The 18,858-nt window shown below is 40.0% G+C and overlaps 1 protein-coding gene across 1 annotated transcript in view; it reads right to left on the bottom strand.

The window, feature by feature from the left end:
* Positions 1-15,109: 15,109 nt before the first annotated feature.
* Positions 15,110-18,858, bottom strand: part of PLA2R1 (phospholipase A2 receptor 1) — a 67,737-nt gene continuing 63,988 nt past the window's right edge. The window contains exons 28-30 of the mRNA XM_032782067.2: positions 18,577-18,753; positions 16,455-16,484; positions 15,110-16,326 (exon numbers count right to left, since the gene is read on the bottom strand). Coding sequence (XP_032637958.1) covers positions 16,109-16,326; positions 16,455-16,484; positions 18,577-18,753 — 425 coding nt within the window. The 3' untranslated portion in view covers positions 15,110-16,108. The remainder of the gene's footprint in view (positions 16,327-16,454; positions 16,485-18,576; positions 18,754-18,858) is intronic.

Genomic DNA, 18,858 nt, shown 5'->3' with positions numbered 1-18,858 from the left:
TGGAGAGGCGTTGGTCCACACTGCCCGAGTAATACCCTAAGTTTGGAACACAGAGATGGCAACTGCACAGACCAATGAACATTAGTTGCTAGAAATCTATCACAGGCATACGGTGCACATGCATATCATGTGTGGAATACACATAGGGATCAGGACTTGACTACACATACACTAGCCCTGTCTACAAAGCCCAGTAATTGTAATCTGTGTACATTAAATTTGTAACTGATGTGTACAATTCAGGAGCATCAGTCATGATACATTTACTCTGCAATGGCAACATTTCACTCTATAAATTCCACACTTCATGTTCACGTGCATTTTACAGTGCTATCCAGCGTGTGCACATCGAATACTTGGTTTCTAACATTTATACAGCTCTTAAAATAGAAAGTGCTAAAAATGTGTCAGAATTTTCTTTACCACATACTAACCCTAACCCACCTTAACTCAGGCACAAACACTGACAATACTTTTAATCTTAACCTTAAAACAAACACAAGCCTTACCAGTAACCCAAGCTGTAAATGAAACCCTAACTCCAATCATAACTACAAACCAAGCACTTATCTTTAACCTTTACGCCTACACACTTTTATGGTCAGGCACACTGTAAGACAAGGCATGACAGAACATGGTAAGGTGGGAACAAGCTAGAGTGAAGCCAAGAGTCTTGCTTGGCTTCAAAAGCCAAAGCGTGAGCAGAGACTCAGTCATCTGACAAAACATGCCTAAACCCAAACACTGGACACAAAAAAGGAGGAGGAAACACAAATTTAGTGTCTGACATTGATTTAAATAGAAGAAATGTCTTACTCTAGTTTCTTTTTATACATTATGCCACAGTTTCAGAAGACTGTTACTAACACATATTCAAGCATTAACAAGTTTTTGGTTGGCAGTACTGTGCCACTTTTTTTACCCACAACATCAGTGAAAAGAACAGTTGTTTTGTGCATCATTTTTATGCTGAAATTGGTAGTTGTTCATTACACTGGTGTTAGCATAGATTGGTTTTAGAATTAACACTACTCCAAATTTGGTTTTAAAATAAAACTTAGAAAATGCAGTTCTGCATTCAAATTTTCCAGATAATGGTCTTCTCCCATATTCTGAGAAGCACTATAATGATGAGGTATAAAATAGGATACTTCAAACTGTTGCTGAAGGGGTCAGGAAAGATTTCCCCACTGTTAATAGATAAATAATTCTTTTGACTCACATAGCACTTTTCAGCCATTGATCCCAGAATGCTTCATATTGGTGGAAACAATGAGGTGTCCTTGTGGCACCTTAGAGACTAACAAATTTATTTGGGCGTAGGCTTTCGTGGGCTAAAACCCACTTCATCAGATGCATGGAGTGGAAAATACAGTAGGGAGGTAGAAATGCACAGCATATGAAAAGATGGGAGTTGTCTTACCAAGTGGTGGGGTCAGTGCTAATGAGCCAATTCAATTAAGGTGGAAGTGGGCTATTCTCAACAGTTGACAAGGGGTGGAAATCAATTTTGTAGTGGTAATGAGGCCAATGTAATCAAGGTGGTCCATTTCAAACAGTTGACAAGAAGGTGTGAGTATCAGCAGGGGGAAATTAGTTTTTGTAGTGACCCATCCACTCCCAGTCTTTATTCAGGCTTAATTTGATGGTGTCCAGTTTGCAAATTAATTCCAGTTCTGCAGTTTCTCGTTGTAGTCTATTTCTGAAGTTTTTTTGTTGAAGAATTGCCACTTTTAAGTCTGTTATTGAGTGTCCAGGGAAACTGAAGTGTTCTCCTGCTTTTTGAATGCTATAATTCTTGATGTAAGATTTGTGTCCATTTATTCTTTTGCGTAGAGACTGTCTGGTTTGGCCAATGTACATGGCAGAGGGGCATTGCTGGCACATGATCTCATACCAATGTGATATATACCACTCTGAAACCTGTCACACTGGTGAGTAAATATCCTTATCCCGATTTTACAGATGGAGTGACTAAGACAGAGAAAGTGATTGAGTTAGCTAAGGTCACATGAGTCAACACCAAAGTTGGGAAGAGAACTCAGGTGTGGCATCTCATTAATGCCAGCCTTGTGCTCAATTCACTAATACTGCACCTGTCCCCAAATAGCACAGCATTAAATTACATAACTGTCTACTTTTTTTCTTTTACTAATCTTCCTCTGAACCACAAATGATTGGCTGGCTATTGGCCTTGTGGACTGTCTGGTGGGTCAGTCTGGAATCTTTTGCTATTAAGATAATGTTTGCTTTATCAAAGGTACAATAGTAAATACAAACAATTATTGGATATACATCCTATTTTTTTTTTTTTTTTTTTTTTACAAGTGAAGGCCTAAAACAAACTGGATGGTTTGGGCCCACAATCCAACTAATATCATAGCTGTGAGATTTTGTGGCACCTTCACCTTCTTGAAAGAGGAGTTGGGTCCTTTGTTTATGCATGCCCTTCCCCCAGTGTTGAAACTTCCCCACTACTACAGATATGTGTGATCATATTTGGAGATTCACATTCTTGATCCATCTGGGGCTCATTTAAACTTAATAAATCACTGTCAACAATATTATGAATATTCACAGTACCTTATCTGTTGCAATTTAACTCATCAGCCCAGGGAGGGATGGAAGACAATTTCATTATTCTTGAACTGGCTCAGATGGTAATTGCTTTTGTGCATCATCTCCGTAGCTCTCAGTATTTGCTACACATAAGCACTGGCGGACAACTAGGACTAAAGAAAGAGAGAAGGACGGGGTGGGAAGAGATTAAAAGAACCTGAAAGTAAATTTTCTACATTGTTAGTTTAGCAATACAGTATTAGCAGAACTTGTAATGTTACTTAAAATATTAAAACAAAAATCAAAAATATGCACACCACCAGTATTAATTTCATGGCCAACCAATTCAGCTGAAAATCTCTAGGTACTAAATAATAGGGGTACAAAAAATCAAGTCAGTATCTCAGGCGATCTGTTTGTTTAAAACAATAATACATTCAGTTAAATCAGTGCTGGCACTTGGCTTAATAACAGCAGATGTCTCTGTTTTGCAACTGTATCAAATAGCAAAATTCTAGCATGTTAAACAAATGGTACAAATCATTTATTCATTCCTAAATTTAATTTCTTTGCCTTTCTTTGTTTTAAACTACCGCCGGTATTATTTAATGCATTTATACTCTCTTTTCCCTACCATGGCATATATTTTAATTATAGCGAGCCAAACGCTGACTTGAATGAGCCAGACTCTGGTTCGATACACACCCTGAAAAACCTCCTTTCCCTCTCCTGCCCCCCCTCAATATACCAGCAATTGGGGAAAAGTATCTGTATATTACATAACACTATCTATTTGCTAGGGATGCAAGGGAAGAATGAGGACTTTTAAGTGGCGTGGGATGGGAATATGCTGCTGTGGTGTCTACTATCCACTGACCAGTCTGTTCTTTTTATTGCTTGATACAGCCGAATAGTTGTGATTGTAAATGTAGATGGAATTTTTCAAAGGCACAAAGAGCAGATAGGTGCCCAAATCCCATTTGTGCCCTTGAAAAAAATCTCACCCTTCATTATTGTCAGAGTGCCTACAATCCATGAACAGGCATTCTTCTCTCTATATTTTATATCAGAATAAACATATAACTTCAACTCTTCCCACAGAGCCCTTCATTAAGATTAGGCCTTATTTCAGCCTTAAGGCTGCTGAACAGTGTAGAAAAAAAATCATGGAGAAAATGAGGCTGACTGAATTTTTCTCCATATTCAGTTTGGGAACTTACTAGTACCTCATATAATAAAATACACCTCATTTTTCTCTTTCATTCCTGGTAAATATGTAAGACACATGTAAGTGTTACTTTTCAAAAGAGATCTGAATTACTTTTGATGCTTTCCTGGGATGTTTTTTATACACGCTTCAAATTCAATCTGTTCCATAGAGGGTTAACGAACAATTAACAAACTTGATCCTCCAGCTGTTTTTGGAGTCTAAATGCCATCCTCCTCCTCCTGAATTCAATCAAGATCCACCAGAAATAAAAATATTAAACAAATCACTGTGTGCTGCAGGACTCTCTTACAAAGTTTTGGTCTGTGCTCAACAAGTTTTGTTATTTTCCATGTAAGCTTTTTTTCATTCCACATGTGGTAGTTTTATGTGAAACAATAGTGCTTTTTAAAGCAAAGGTCCTAATGTTACTAATAATATGTAACACTTTATAGCATCAACATGCTTACAAACGTATACTGATTAATTAATCATCGCCTCTCCCAAAGTGGTTAAATGTTAATACACCTATGAAGTAGTTTTACCCCTCTGTGGTTGCAGTTTTTCCCCCTTTGAGTTCACTATTATCATTATTCCCATTTTACAGTTTGGGTAATTGAGGCAGCAGGATCAAGTGAGTTTTCTTAAGGCCACAGAGGAAATCAGTGCCAGAGTGGGGATGAAAAAGCGGAGTTCTCTGTCTTGTAGTCTGGTACCTAGCAGCTAGTACTTTTAGTTCTGTGATTGTCTCAAGCTGAATGTTGCTTTAGCTGGATGGTATAGATGCCTAGCCCCAAACAAAGCCCTCTCGGACCTCATCTCAGCATCCTTAACGAAGGGAAGTGCTATTATTCTCCATAGTGGGCCTGGTGAGCCCCAGGTTATAGGACCGAGGAGAATTTCTCTCTCAGATGTGGAGAGAATGTGGATCCCTATAGACTGCACTTCAGCAAGGGGCCTTCAAAGTGCGGGCAGCCACTACATGTAGGAGATTGGCAGGGGAACTGGTCACCATTTTTCCAGGAGCGCAAATAATCTGCTTAGGCTCACCCTGGATAGTGAGCTCAGGCATGGTCTGTGATTTGGTTCATCTAAATATCTTGGCTAGAAACATTGAGAGGGCATCTGAGCCAGAATTATTTTTTATTGTGGTGATATCCAAAGCAACAAACAACATCTCTTTAAAGAAAAACATCTTTTGCTTTAGTGCTTCAGAGGAGTCTGGTGTTTTGGGGTAGGGCCTATCCACTCCCTTCCATGGATTTGTTGCATCATGTACAATACAGATATTTTCAAGTTACTAAAATGATGAAATGACTATCAAGTGTCCAACTACAAGTTTGTTTATGGCTTCTCTGTAAAAAATATAATGAAGAATAGACATTCTTTCTTCTTGACTCACTATCTCATCTTCCATGAGGCTTCTGTGTTGATTCCTAGTCTTCCTTAGCAATTTGCATTTCTCTTATATCTTGTGAATGTTCTGTTTATTGTTTGTTTGCCTGTTTTTTGGCAGCTGTGGTGGGGATTGTGAAGGTTTTGTTGTCTATATACTTCCTTTCTGGCTTTCATTCTGGCCACTTTCATGGTACATTGGAGATGTCTCATGAATACCATTTTGGAGGACTTAGGGTCTTGGAATACCAAGTTTGTGTTTGTAGAATACTTGTGGGGAATGATGGCTGGTGGGGAGAGAGCAGGACAGGAATAGTGCTTCATCAATAGAGAAAATATGTTGTGATTTCTTACACAGGATCAACTGCAAGGGACATCCCGTGGGGTTTCTCGTCTGTTTCCCGGCATCGTTGCTGGAGTGATTTGATCATCCCGATACCATGGGTATTCAATGTAATTGCATATTTCTACTGAGGGTAATTCTACAATTTATTTTGGCAGCTTGTCCTGCTATCTGACTGTTCCTATGGTTATAAAGATTTCCCTTCTGCTTTTTCAGTCAATTACTTCTTGTTTTGGTCTTCTTGACTAATAAGTAAAATTGATCCCTGTTGTCTTTATAACACTGCTTTAGATAGTGATCTTAATTTTTCTTGGTTTTTGCTTTTAGCAGTCTTGGCATTGTGCTGCCTAGGAACAGGTAGCTGAACACCCCATAAGGCCAACAGAAACCTATCTGACTTCACTGTATATTTTTTTATACTAGAAAAGGATGAAGCAACTTTGTTACTGACCACAGCAAGAAGAGTGATGAGTTGGGAAGCTCATATCTTAATAGCAATAGTTAAAATCCATATTATTAACTAAATCTATTTATGGGACTAGATTTTGGCTGCTTATGTGTGGACACATGGGCCGGGGTAGAGGGCACATGAAATAGTTTCTCCCCTTTCCTATGTGCTCCTATAGCCAGAATCTTGGTGCTTGCATTCAATAATTGCAGAAGGTAGGTGACTATAGATACTAAACACCTCAAAGAGGGCAAGGGGCTCATCTCCATTCCCGGCTGGAGGCCAGCGGTGGAGAGTGCTCAGTGGACTCAGGAGTTAATACCCACGTAGGTATTCTATTTGTCTCTATTCATCGCAGGCAGAAAGTTTTTCCAGAAGCCACTGCTGATTTGTTGCACCTTCATCCTCCCTTTTAAAGCCACAGTGTAATCCCCCTCCCCATGTAAACTCAAACTTTGCAAATACATTTGCATTTAAAGTAATTTCGTCTGTCCTTACCATGAAATCACTTGGAAAGTGTTATCAGTCCACAGCCTGGCCCATTTGTCCTATGTGGCAGCAGCCATGTTAGATTCTTGCCCTTGAAGAAAGAACCCTTCCAGTCACACTGAATTTTAGGTACTCAGGAAGTACATCAATGGAACCAAGTAAATAACTAGCTATAGATAGGTAAGTTCATTGGTGACAGTGGGAGATCTCTCGAAGGATTGTAGTGTAGGCACTGCCAGTGGAACTATTAATGGCAGTAAGGGTTGTATGCTTGAGCTTATACCTAATTAAGCCTCAGAATTATTTATTTATTGTATAGATACATTCAGAGCTATTTGTAAAGTTTACATACTCCATCCAGTTGGCAGCAACTGAAGTTAGGGTTTCTGCATAAGTGGCTGATCAAGCCTTAAAGCATCAAGCTTTTTGACGCAATACTGAAACAAATGTTAATGAAGCCTTTATGCCTGAAGCTACTGACTAGCTGGACTCCACCTTTCCTTCAGTTTACAAATCATTATCTTTGTGCTGGCTTGCTCCCTATGGATCTGCAGTCAGAGGGGGTTTTCCACATGTATATCTCCTACTTTCTGCCTGGAAGGGGTAAGGGAATCCCTTATCTTGCCCCATGAACGAGGGAGGCGGGGAGGAAGAGGGGAGAAGGAATGTTGGGCTATGGAAAAGGGCTATGTCTTTCTTTGACTATGTTGCTGGTAACTGCCAGATGGCAAAATGAGAGGCACTCTACTGGGCCCACTTCCAGTGGAGCCTTTCCAAGTTGCTGCCTCAGAGCTGGGATCTGAAGAAACATGCTCAGGAGACAGTTTTGAAAGGGTAATTTTTAATAGTCATTTCAAAATCCCCACCACATATGGTTTTAGGGGTAGTGGAGGGGATTTTCTCAGCTGCTCCTGAAGAAAATCCATATAAAAAGGAAACCAATTACATGAGTGAATTTTTTGACTCAAAGATGACTGCTATGTGTTGATACAATATAGTTCATTTTAGGCACAGCTGTCAGACTCCATCAGTTGTCCTAATCATTGTGGAGGAGCTTAAAGTGTCATTGCTTGAATGGCTGGACACCACTATTTGTGTGCTGGCCTGCCTTGCAGACACTAGTTTTGTTAATTAGGCCTGATTTTCCTCTCCTTTAAAATGCTGTATGTCACTGAAGTTAAAGGACTTATACTAGTGCAAATATAAGAATCAGGCCTAAAATTTTACAGGCTTAGGTATTCCAGTGTAACCTCAACTCAAAAATGGCTGCTATATGTTGATACAATATAGGTGCCATGTTGGTAGCAATGTCACACACAAAAGGAGAAGTCAGGGCTCCATTTCATTTCTGTCCCTCTTTACCCACTAAAAGGTTGGGAGAGTATTAGGCATGTAGCCACCATTCTTTTTCCAAAGAAAGAAGATTCAGGACATTCCTACATGATTGTATCAGGAGTAGGTGACGGGGGTGAAGAGAGACCTTATTCCTCTGTGCAACCATCCATGAGCAGGGCACAGTCTAACCATCATGAATGTGAAGATTTGTCGTATTTACAATTTAATTTTTGTTCCAATGGGAGCTGTTTTGAAGACAGTTTATTTTATTTGTTAAAATTGGAGACCTATTCAGTAGGTTGAAAGGTTGCCTTTTTTTTTTTTTTTTTTTTTTTTTTTTAAGAGAGCTTGTCAAAATTAGCAGCTGCCTAACAAAAAATAACATGTTTTATTAACCCAGATACAAAATAGTAGTAAAGGAGGGATTTTTGTTTCTATCTACTTGGGCCTTCTTGGAAATGTATATATGTTAGAATGGATATTACAGAAAAAGACATGATCACTTGTATGCAATCCGGTCTGATGGAATGCTTACTTTTCCTTAATCATTACCACTAGTTACTCCATTACAGAAGCGTCAGAAAGTTACAGAAGAGTTAAGACACAGGAAAAAAATCCAAGAATATCAAAAGTAAGTCTCTAATTTAAAGGGTGGTAATACTCTAGAGTATCTTTTAACTCCCTTCCTCTTTTTAATTAAGTATTTAGGATCTGAATCTAGGCTGACATCAATTTCTGCTTAAAGTCAGTGGAAACTGAGGGTGTTCAGCATATCCAAGGCTCAGCTCCTTATGAATAAGCTCTGAGGAAGGATAAAATCTGCCTTCACTAGCGAAACAGAACTGAAACAAATAGTAGATGATAAAAATTGCTTTTGCATTTTTCATTTCATACATAAAGCCTTGATAAAGAAGATACTGTGCTGAGAGTCAACAAGTAAGAGAAAGAGGAATGTGTTCATATCTTAAAACAAATGTCATTATAATAAATAGAGCTTATAGACTCATAGGTCAGAAGGGACCAATATGATCATCGTAGTCTGAACCTCCTTGCCACAACGAGGCCACAGAACACCTTACCAAAATCCACTTCTTTAAAACCCTAACCTCATGTCCAGTTATTGAAGTCTTCAAATTGTGGTTTGTAGACCTCAAGCAGAGATATCCACCAGCATAGTGACAACCCCCCCACGCTGCAGGGGAAGCCGAGAAACCTCCAGAGGCCTTGCCATCTTGGCCGCTGGAGGAATTCCTTCTCCCGACCAAATATGGCGCACGCTAATACCCTGAGCATGTTTTGGGGCAAGGGGTTTTTCCTCCCAGCCCCCAGCAGTCAGGAAGAATTCTCTGCAGTAATCGCCTCCACCAAACTTCCATCGCAGGACCATTAGAGCGACTATTCTGCTGATATATTCAGACACATTGCCAATTAAACTATCCTTCATATCATCCCTTCCATAAACTTATCAAGCTTAGTTTAAGGCCGATATGTCTTTCTCCCCACTACTCCCTGGAAGGCTGTCCAGAACTTCACTCCTCTAATGGTTAGAAACCTCGTTAATTTCAAGCCTGAACTCTCCTAGTTCAGTTTACCCATTGTCCTTGTGTTCTACATTAGTACTAGTCTTAATCATTCCTCTCCTATGTTTATTTCCCCGAAGATATTATATGAGCACAAGCATTACCCCCCGCAGCTTATTTTTGGCCAGAGCTAAAAGCAAGCTCTTTTGAGTCTCCTTCATAGCAGGTTATTCCTGTCGGCATCATCTAGATAGCTGTCTTTGACCTGTTCCAGTTTATTCATTCCTATACTTAAACATGGGAGAACCAGAACTGCACCAGTATTCCAGCGTGACGGTCTCACCAGGCGCCTTTATACAATGCGTACTAACACCTCCTTATCTTGCTGAAAATACCTCGCCTGAATGCTATCTATAACTGCATTTGCTTTTTAACGGCCGATATCGCATTGGCGGCTCATAGTCATTCTGCGATCAACATACCCAGAAAGGTCTCTCCTCCTCTGTTGTTTCCACTTGATGGGTCGCCCAATGTATATCTAAATTTCTTATTTTATCCCTAAAGGCATGACTTGCACTTAATTCAATTTAAATTTTCATCCTCATTACTATTACTCCAGTTTACAGGTGCATCCAGATCTTCCTGCTATGGTTTTCCCTGTCCTTCTCTGGTGTTTAGGCATACCCCAGCTTTATCATCTGCAACTTTATTAGCCCATTCTGTCTTCTGTTGCGTTCGCCAAGTCAATAAAAAGGATAAATAGATTTGGTCCAAAAACCGATCTTGAGGACATCCACTAGTAACCTCCTTCAGCCAGAAGCCCCCCCCCCCCCCCCCCTGTTAACTCAGGACGACCCGTTGGAGTTCTCCTCTTTAACCAATCCTATATCCACTTTCATTGTCATTTATCCCAGCTCTATTCCAATTTAACTAAGCAATTCCCAATGTGACCGTGTCAAAATGCCTACTGAATCGGGAAATTAGATCTACTGCATTTCCTTGTCTAAATAATCTGTCACCTTCTCAAAGAAGGAGATCAGGTTGGTTGCACGATCTTACCTTCTAGGTAAACCATGTTGTAATTTTCCCATTACCTTGACCTTAATGTCCTTTTACTTCTCTTTCAATATCTTCCAAGAACCTACATACTAACAGACATTCCAAAAACAACTAACCAAGGCTATACATGTACTTGCGTATGTTTTTCCCTTTACTCTGAATGGATGGGACTACGTTAGCTAATTTCTCGCCAGTCGTATGCGTAAACACCCTGAGTTTAGCCGATTCATTAAAAATTCTGTTAAGGGCTCCAATTCATGTTGCAGTTCCGTTAATCTTCTTGGTTGAGATTGTCCGGGCTCCCTTACCAGATTGTCCCATCAAGCTGTTTTTAGTTTCGACTTCTACGCTCTGTGTAATATTACCCAGGTAATCATCTACGTCCATCTTATACTCCTTATCCTCTCATCACTCCTAAGTCCTCATTAGCCCTATTAAAGACTGAGAAACAGTACTTTTTAGATATTTGGGCATGCCCTAGGTACTCCTTAGATCCATTCCATCCTCAGGTGTATGCAGTCCACTTCTTCTTTGTTTTGCTTATTTATTGGGCTATGGACACCTTATATTGGTTTTAATTCCCTTCTGCAAGGTTTCAACTCTACACGGCTTTGCCTTCCTCACTTTTATCCACATGTCTGACCTCACTAAGGTAACTGTCCTGTAATCCTCCTTTCTCCCACTCCTTGTAGGGCTTGCTGCGTTTTCTTATCACTCTCTGAGATGCTTGTCTCATCAATGCTTGGGTTTACAACTTCCGTCTTGATTTTTATCTCCCTTCTTCGGGTGCGAGCTGCCGTATAGTTTCGCAGCTATAGACTTTAGTAATCCCAGGCCTTCCTCCGCCATTTAGATCCCAAGTTCTGCAGTCCAATCCACTTCCCTGACTAATTTTCTTACTCTTTAAAGTTAGGCCAGTTTGAGTAAAAACCCTATCCCGATCTATTTTTGTTTATCCTTCCAATTAGTTTGAAACTGATTAGTTATGATTCACTCAAACCAAGGTTGCTCCCTACAACCATTTCTTCTACGAGGTCCTTCACTGCTCACACAAACCAATCTGAAATGGCATCCCCTCTATGTTCGGATTCTTCAACTACTATTGGTGAAGAAATCCATCCGATCAATCCCAGAAAAAATTGAGCCCTATTATTCTGTGCAAGCACTTGTCCTTCGTCTATATCTGGAAGTGAAGTTCCCATGATCACAGCAATTCCCTTGTGTGTTTACTTCATTAAAAACATTAAGAGGTCTCTATCCATACCAAATCAGATCCTCGGCAGTCTGTCCGCCACCCCTTAAGACTATCTCAGGGGAGGCTCTAGTAGCTTTTCTTACCAGTGTGATCTTTGCCCCAGACAGACTCTGTCTTGTCCCATTCCTTCACTTCTTATTTCTTTATAGTTAACCTCATCATTTGACAATGCACTCCCCCACCTTATGACAGTTTAGTTCTGTCTTTTTCTACAAAGCAACCCCATAGGGCGCTTTTTTTTTCATATATGTATCCAGTCGACTATTATTTCCTACCATGTTTCTGTTATCCATAATACCAGTTTTCTATTCCGTGCACCAATAGCTCAGTTCTCCATTTTGTTACCTAGGCTCCTCGCAATTAGGTGTACAGTACTTTTTGAACTTTGGCGTTTTGGCTTCACTGACCATTCTTTTACCCTGTTATGCCGGACATTGTACACCAGCATTTCACCTGTTAGTCTGGTTATGATACACTACCCTTCCTCCTTATGGTCATTCTTTGGTCCCCGGCCGTTATCCCCTCTTACTTGTTTTAGCTCCCCTCTCAGCTGTTTAAATTCTGGCGTGGAGATTCCTGGTACATCTCCACCATTTCCCCCAATTCTTAGTTAATGCTTCTCTCTTAGGGATATCCGGCGAGCCCATCTATGAAGTCTATCCTCTCTTACTTTAGGTTGAGTCCATCTCTGAGAGAACAGTTTGTTCTGTCCATATAAATGCCCCATATGACATACATCCACAAGCCCTCAACTATAGCACCGCTGCCTGAGCCAATCTGTTAATCCATATCGTCAACCCTTCGTCGTCTCTTAGGGAACCGCAGTAGATTCCACTGACGTATCACCTGAGCCTCGTTTCCTTTGAGCATCTTCCCATCTGCATTAGTCCTCTTTGATACAGTTCAGTAGTAACTAGACGTATCATTCGTTCATGAAGGACAATCATACGTATCTTTCCCGCTCCCGCTTAGGATCCTTTTCGACCTCAGGTCCCCCACATTCTGATCTATAGCACGGCAGCCGCCCACCTTCTGATCTCTTCCAATCAGGTCTAGTACAAGGGCTCCTGTTTATTGTTCTCTCAGTAAGGAGTCTCCAATCACGTAGACCTGCCTTTTTCTGGTGACAGTGTGATTCTCTGATCCATCCCCTGCTCCCACTGGCTGCAAGTCCCCTCGATTCCTATTGACCCTTGCAATCCTCCTGGGGCTCATGTTTGGTGTTGCCTCCATTGACTCCTCCCCTCCTTCTGCAGGACTAGCTGTTGGAACACTTTTGACAAAACAAAACCTGCTGTTTCAAAGCTAAAACATTTCACAGAGGTGTAAAGATTTTGATGTAGTTTTTGACAGCAAAATTTTTGAGGTAGAAGGTGGATGTTCCAATCAATACCAGAGAGGGGAATCTAAAATTTGACCTTTTTAATCCCAAATGGACATTCTGACACAATTTTGCTTCTCAATATTTTCAAATGATTTTGTTTTCATTCCAGTTTGGAACAAAAACAAATTCTGAAACCTTGGAAGTTGTCGCAAAATGAAATTGTCATCCTCCCACTGATTCTAATTATAAATTAAATTAATATATGTGCAAACGTCATCCTAAGGGTTCAATCTTGCACCCATTAAAATCAGTGGCAACACTTGCATTAACTTCAAAAGGAGTAAGAGCTGACCCTGTACAATTCCTTATAGGTAGTAGCCTATCTGTTTAACTTCTAAGACCAGTTAACTTTAAATGAGTTGGCTGCTCTTATGTATACCACTGCCATCTACTGGCTAGAGTAAGACCTGCCTATGTGTTTGTAATCATGGTTAGATTATGATCTCAGTTTTAAAATGAGATTACTCCTGGTTTATAATGATGTAAAGAAGGTCAGAATCAGGCCATAAGTTTCATGGGGCTGGCCTATAAAGTTAGTTATACTGCCCCCCATACTACTAACAGCTAATGGAGGTTTCACTGTGGCTCAGGAAGAGACCTATGTTTTTGTACCAGAAGGTTGAGAGTCTTGTTGCTGAATGTACAGAGTGTAGCCGGACAATCATTATGTCAGTATGTGACTGTGTGGGTGTGTTGTGGATTTTATTAACATGGATTTATAAGAGTGTCATGGACAGGAAGGAAAAAAATTCAGGTAAGGGCTAAATTTAGCCCTGGTTTGTGATGGCAGAGCTTTAGAGGTGGAAAATCCAACCATGTGAGGCTGGGGGAAGAGGGAACTAGCACCAGAGTGAAAAGCAACCACAGCGTCCCCTCTGGCTGACGTCCCATTGTCGTACAGCACATCTCAAGAAAGAGATGTGGCCAGGGTGGTTAGAGATGCACGGATGCTGTGCATTGGAGGCCCCAAAGGAATTAACTCTGCCTTCAGTCAGTGGAAAGTCTAAAAACAACACAGTAGAAGAAAATCGCCTGCTCTCTTTCCCTCCAAGGGGATGGGCTGGCAGAGCAAAGTGCGATGTACAGATCCCTGCACCAGTTCTGGTGAATCCACACAAGCACAAGGAATGAATTTGCGGCTGGTGAAATAGGTGTGATTTAATTGGCTCAAACAATTTTAATGTGAGAAAGATTAAGGAGGAAAAAACTACAGAAGAGCATTTTGTGCACTATTTTAACTTTCCAAGTGAAATAACAGTGAAACAAATTGTCAATATCGGAATGAATCAGAATGAAAATGTGTTCACCAAATTTTCAGATTAGGAATAATACAAAATGCCTGTGATCCAAGAAAAGCAAGTTAAAGGAAGAACAGAAAACACAATCAACGCTTATAGTCCTGGGCTACTGCTAATTGTAATTATGAGAATTAGGTGGTGTCACAGTAATTCCTTATGTAAGAGATAAGTAAAGGAAGTTTTTATCATAGCTTGAGTGAAATGGATCATAATCAGTTTCTTCATACAGACACTGACTAAAAAAATAGGATCAAAGCAAGGTGCTTAGTTTGAAGAAACCCCCCACCAAGTATGTTATCTTAAAGTTTAATCTTTAACAGGTAACTTGGAGTAACTTCTGTTGTTATACTAACAATGTGAAGAAGTCAAAGTCTGTACACCAGGGCAAGTTTTAAGTATTTCAATTTAACAATAAGATAGGAATGGTGGACTGAACTGGTCAATTCTGACACTCCCAATTTCCTTCCCCCCATAATTTTGTATTTGCAAAACAAACAAATTAAACCAAATAAAAAAAACTAACCCCAGCCCAACTAACCAAAAAACCCCTAAACAAAACAGGCAAGCAAAACCACCAAGAATGGCTCTACTTCTCCATATGCTGGAAATCTACATGGGGTAGTCCTGTGTCTGAAGAATTGTCTGAAGAATTATACTAATCAACCTCGTTATCTCTAGCTTGCTTGCTAGCATATATATACCTGCCCCTGGAAATTTCCACTACCTGCGTCTGACGAAGTGGGTATTCACCCACGAAAGCTCACGCTCCAAAACGTCTGTTAGTCTATAAGGTGCCACAGGATTCTCTGCTAATTATACTAATGTTATTCTCTTTGCACAAAACTGGGTATTGAGCAAAAGATTCTTGTAGTAATTTGATTATGTTTTAAGTTTCCTGAAATCAGGACAAAAATTTAATGTTAATTATGGCCAGATTTTGCCTCTTGTGTAAAATAAAATGCAACAAAATACACAGAAGGAACAAAGCTAAGCGAAAAATCTCTGCTGCCTTCAGGCCTCAGGGTTTCTGTTGAACTGTCCTATGTAGTATGAGAGGTTTTGCAGGTCCTGAGATCTGTGGCCCTATCCTGAGGATCTTCAGGCAACTGGAGAATTCTAGGTTCTCTCACAAGGGAAAGACTCACTGTGATTCTCCTAGGGCTGGTCATTTAAACTGTATTGAATCAAAATCAAATTAGAACAAGTTTCCATCCCAGGGCTTGCTCTGTACCACTGAAGTCAATGGGAGATTTACTATTGACTTCAGTGGAAGCAGGATTGAGCCCTGTGTACTTGAATCTGTACGAACAGAAGAGGCAAACATCCTGGTTTTTGCATCATCACAGAGAGTGATAATCCTTGAACAATCCATCCCCTAGCAGAGCTTCAAAGAAAATCTGTTCTTAATCAGCAAACCCATTTTCCACAGGGGTTTCCAGGAATGGAATGCAAACCTACCCAAGTTCATGCTGATGGGCTGATGCTGCGAACACCATGTGTTTCCTGGTTCTAACCCCTCTCTGCCCATTTGTGCTCCCTAAAAATCTGCAGATGACTTATTGCAGAGAATTCACACAGAGAAGCTACCACAGGAGCAGAGGGAGGGGACATACAGCTGCTACTTAGGTTTCACTCCCCTTCTTTTTGACAGATACTTGCTCCTTTGAATGGTTTTTCCACTCTTCATTTTGTCCATTGCAAAAAACTGAGGTGTGATTTGGTCCTAGGTAGTAACTAGTTCATAAAATGAACTATTCTGCAGAGTTTCTTTGTATTATATGTATTAAATGCAATTATTTTAGTCCTTCTTGCACCACTAATTTTCACTAGTTCTCTCAAGATCAGAAATGAGGATGGTTTCTTCCACAGGTAGATCTTCAGAGTTCATTTGTGAATAATCTGAATTTCTGAACCATCCAATTCTGTTGAAGAGACGGTTGTTCTGTTTGTACAGGCACCACAGAAATGTAGAAATAGCAGCTACCATCACAAGTGTCACCATTACAGCTAGAGCTACGATACCACTGTGTGATGCTAAAAAGGAAGAAGAAGAAAAGTTCTATAACAATGAAAGAAAGTAATATCATAAAAATAGATGCAGAAAACATTTTAGTTTCAGTATTTCTGATAAAAATATAAATGTATCACATAGCAGAATTTACCTTTTACAGTTTGCACTGTTGCAAAGATATCTGAAACAGAATTTAGAGTTAGCATGAAAATTATTCAGACAACTTATAAAAGTTAACATACATGCTTTATTGTAAAGTTGCTACTTGTGGGGGAGCGGACATATTTTAAACAATAATGAGCCATCCCTGATTTAACTTTATTGATGTCAATGGGAGTTACAACAGACTCTGATAAATATGGCCTGATGTGTCATTTAAAATTCTTTCACTTACCAAAGTGCATGTGAGATAAACACGGTCTGAATATGAAGGAGCTAAAGTTCAGGAATGCTCAGTTATGGTTTGATCTGCTACTGCAGAAGTCAACTGATTTTTGGCACAGGTTTCAATGGAGGCAAGATTGGGCCTCTACTGGGTGAGAGTTGTCAAGCTCTAATACTTTGAAGCCTTTTCTATTCGTAGTGGTCTTTTGGTTAAGGAATCAGCCTGGGAATAAGAAGATCTGAATTCTATTCCTGGTTCTCCCACAGATTTCCTGGGTGACTGTGGCCAAGTCCTTTTCTATAGGGGGGGAAATAACATTTACATACCTCTAGGGAAATTGTGAGGCTAATTTCATTAATATTTGTGAGGCACATACTATACTACTGAGTGACACAGAAAAGTCTATGCATAAATACTTGGGATATAATTTTCAGTCATCCACTGGACCTATATAAGAACTGTAGCAGCGCTGAAATCAAAGATCTAATTTTTCTATCTGCCACCTGTCTTATGAGCCAGTTGTTTCATGAGGAGAAAACTTAGAAGATTCTACTGCTTTTCCCAAAATATATTTGGTACAATTTAACATTGGAACTCTTTTTTTTTTTTTTGGCACAAGAGAACCTTGCAAAATTATCACAGAACTTTACCATTCCCATCACAGCAGCCTTGGTGATTATGAAAAAAGGTAGTGATATTTACTCAAAAAAAAAAGAAATTCTCACCGTGGACAAGTAGGGGAGCATCATTACACAGGCCCGGTTTAAGACTAACTAGCAGGGCTAATGCTGATTTTAGTGTTTTTAGGTGGGCCTGCAAAATGATTTTTTTAATCCACAAAATGTAATGATTCCTGTCCCCTGTGACTATAGAGTAGCCCTATGTGTCAGGCAGACTTGGTACTTCGGGGAGGGTCAGTCAGATAATTCTTTAGGATGCTCTATATTTCATTTCATGTATAAAAGGAGAGGGAGAATCTCTTATTCTACAAATCGTGACTATTGTCTGTGAAGTTTCCGACACTCTATAGTGTTTCAAAGAACAATTATATGACTAAGGTAAGAGTTTGGGGGGTACTGGAGGCTTTTGTGCACACTCTGGTGACCATTAGCACTTATATAATAGCACTTTATGCCACTTCTTTAGTAGATTGTTAAGTCAGTAAGTAATTATTAAATATCCTCATTTTACAGGGGGGAAAACAGGTTAAGTGACTTGATTATGGCCACACTGGGAGTCAGGACTAGGATTAGAGTCAGGGAGCTAGCTTCTGTTCAGTCCACTATCCTAGGCTGCCTTTCACATTATTTAGCAAGCTGCCCTTGTGGCTGGAGGCCACATAGTCTGCTCAGCATAGGAGCTGACTCAGCAGCCTGGAAAGCAGCTACAGCAGCTCTAGCACCATCAGTAGCAGTGCCCGTTGTCCCGCAACTACAAACTGGTCTGCATCCCCATCCCAATAAGGTGACCACAACTAAGGATTTTATGGGTCCTACAGGCCAATTCTGAATGGCATTAGGGAGGACCAGAAATAAAGAAACATCTTTAGGAAAAAAACATCAGTGATAAAATTGCAAACTTTGAAGTTAGTTCACTTCTTCAAAGCTATATCCATGAATAAAAAGGGGGAAAAAAAAATCTATAAAAAACAAAATATCCATTATAGACTACCAAAATCAAGTGAGGCATGTGACTACAGGCTTCATGGATGCAAAGCCCAGTTGTGAAGAGGATTGGAGACATACAGGAAACTGAAGATGCAACGGCATTAAAGGCCCTTAACTGAACACCACTTCAGAGGAAGGCTAAAGTAAGGAAAAGGGGAAACCAGGGGCATATAAAACAATGTTATAAGGAGATGGTTACTTTCTTTCACATAAACACATACCTGTATCCATTTTACATACAAATCCCTTTTTCTCGCTGCAGGGAGATAATTGCCATACTCCATCTGTGGTCCTCAAAGCAACACAAAAATTCCCTTTGAGATGATCTAAGTCAGGTTCCCTGATGCCCCAGTTTGAATAATTTAAGGGAGAACCATCAATCCATGTTACTGTGTCATCTAAGGGCAAAAATATTTAAGCACTGTGAGGTCTGTGTAATTTGTTTCTAAATACTTGCTGAACAGGAAAGAATGAGGAGAGGACAACTAAATAGGGGGATTCTG

This window comes from Chelonoidis abingdonii, chromosome 10 (assembly GCF_003597395.2).
Source record: "Chelonoidis abingdonii isolate Lonesome George chromosome 10, CheloAbing_2.0, whole genome shotgun sequence".
Taxonomy (NCBI): Eukaryota; Metazoa; Chordata; order Testudines; family Testudinidae; genus Chelonoidis; species Chelonoidis abingdonii.
Note: the sequence above shows the minus strand (reverse complement) of the source record. Positions and strands in the feature narration are given on the sequence as shown.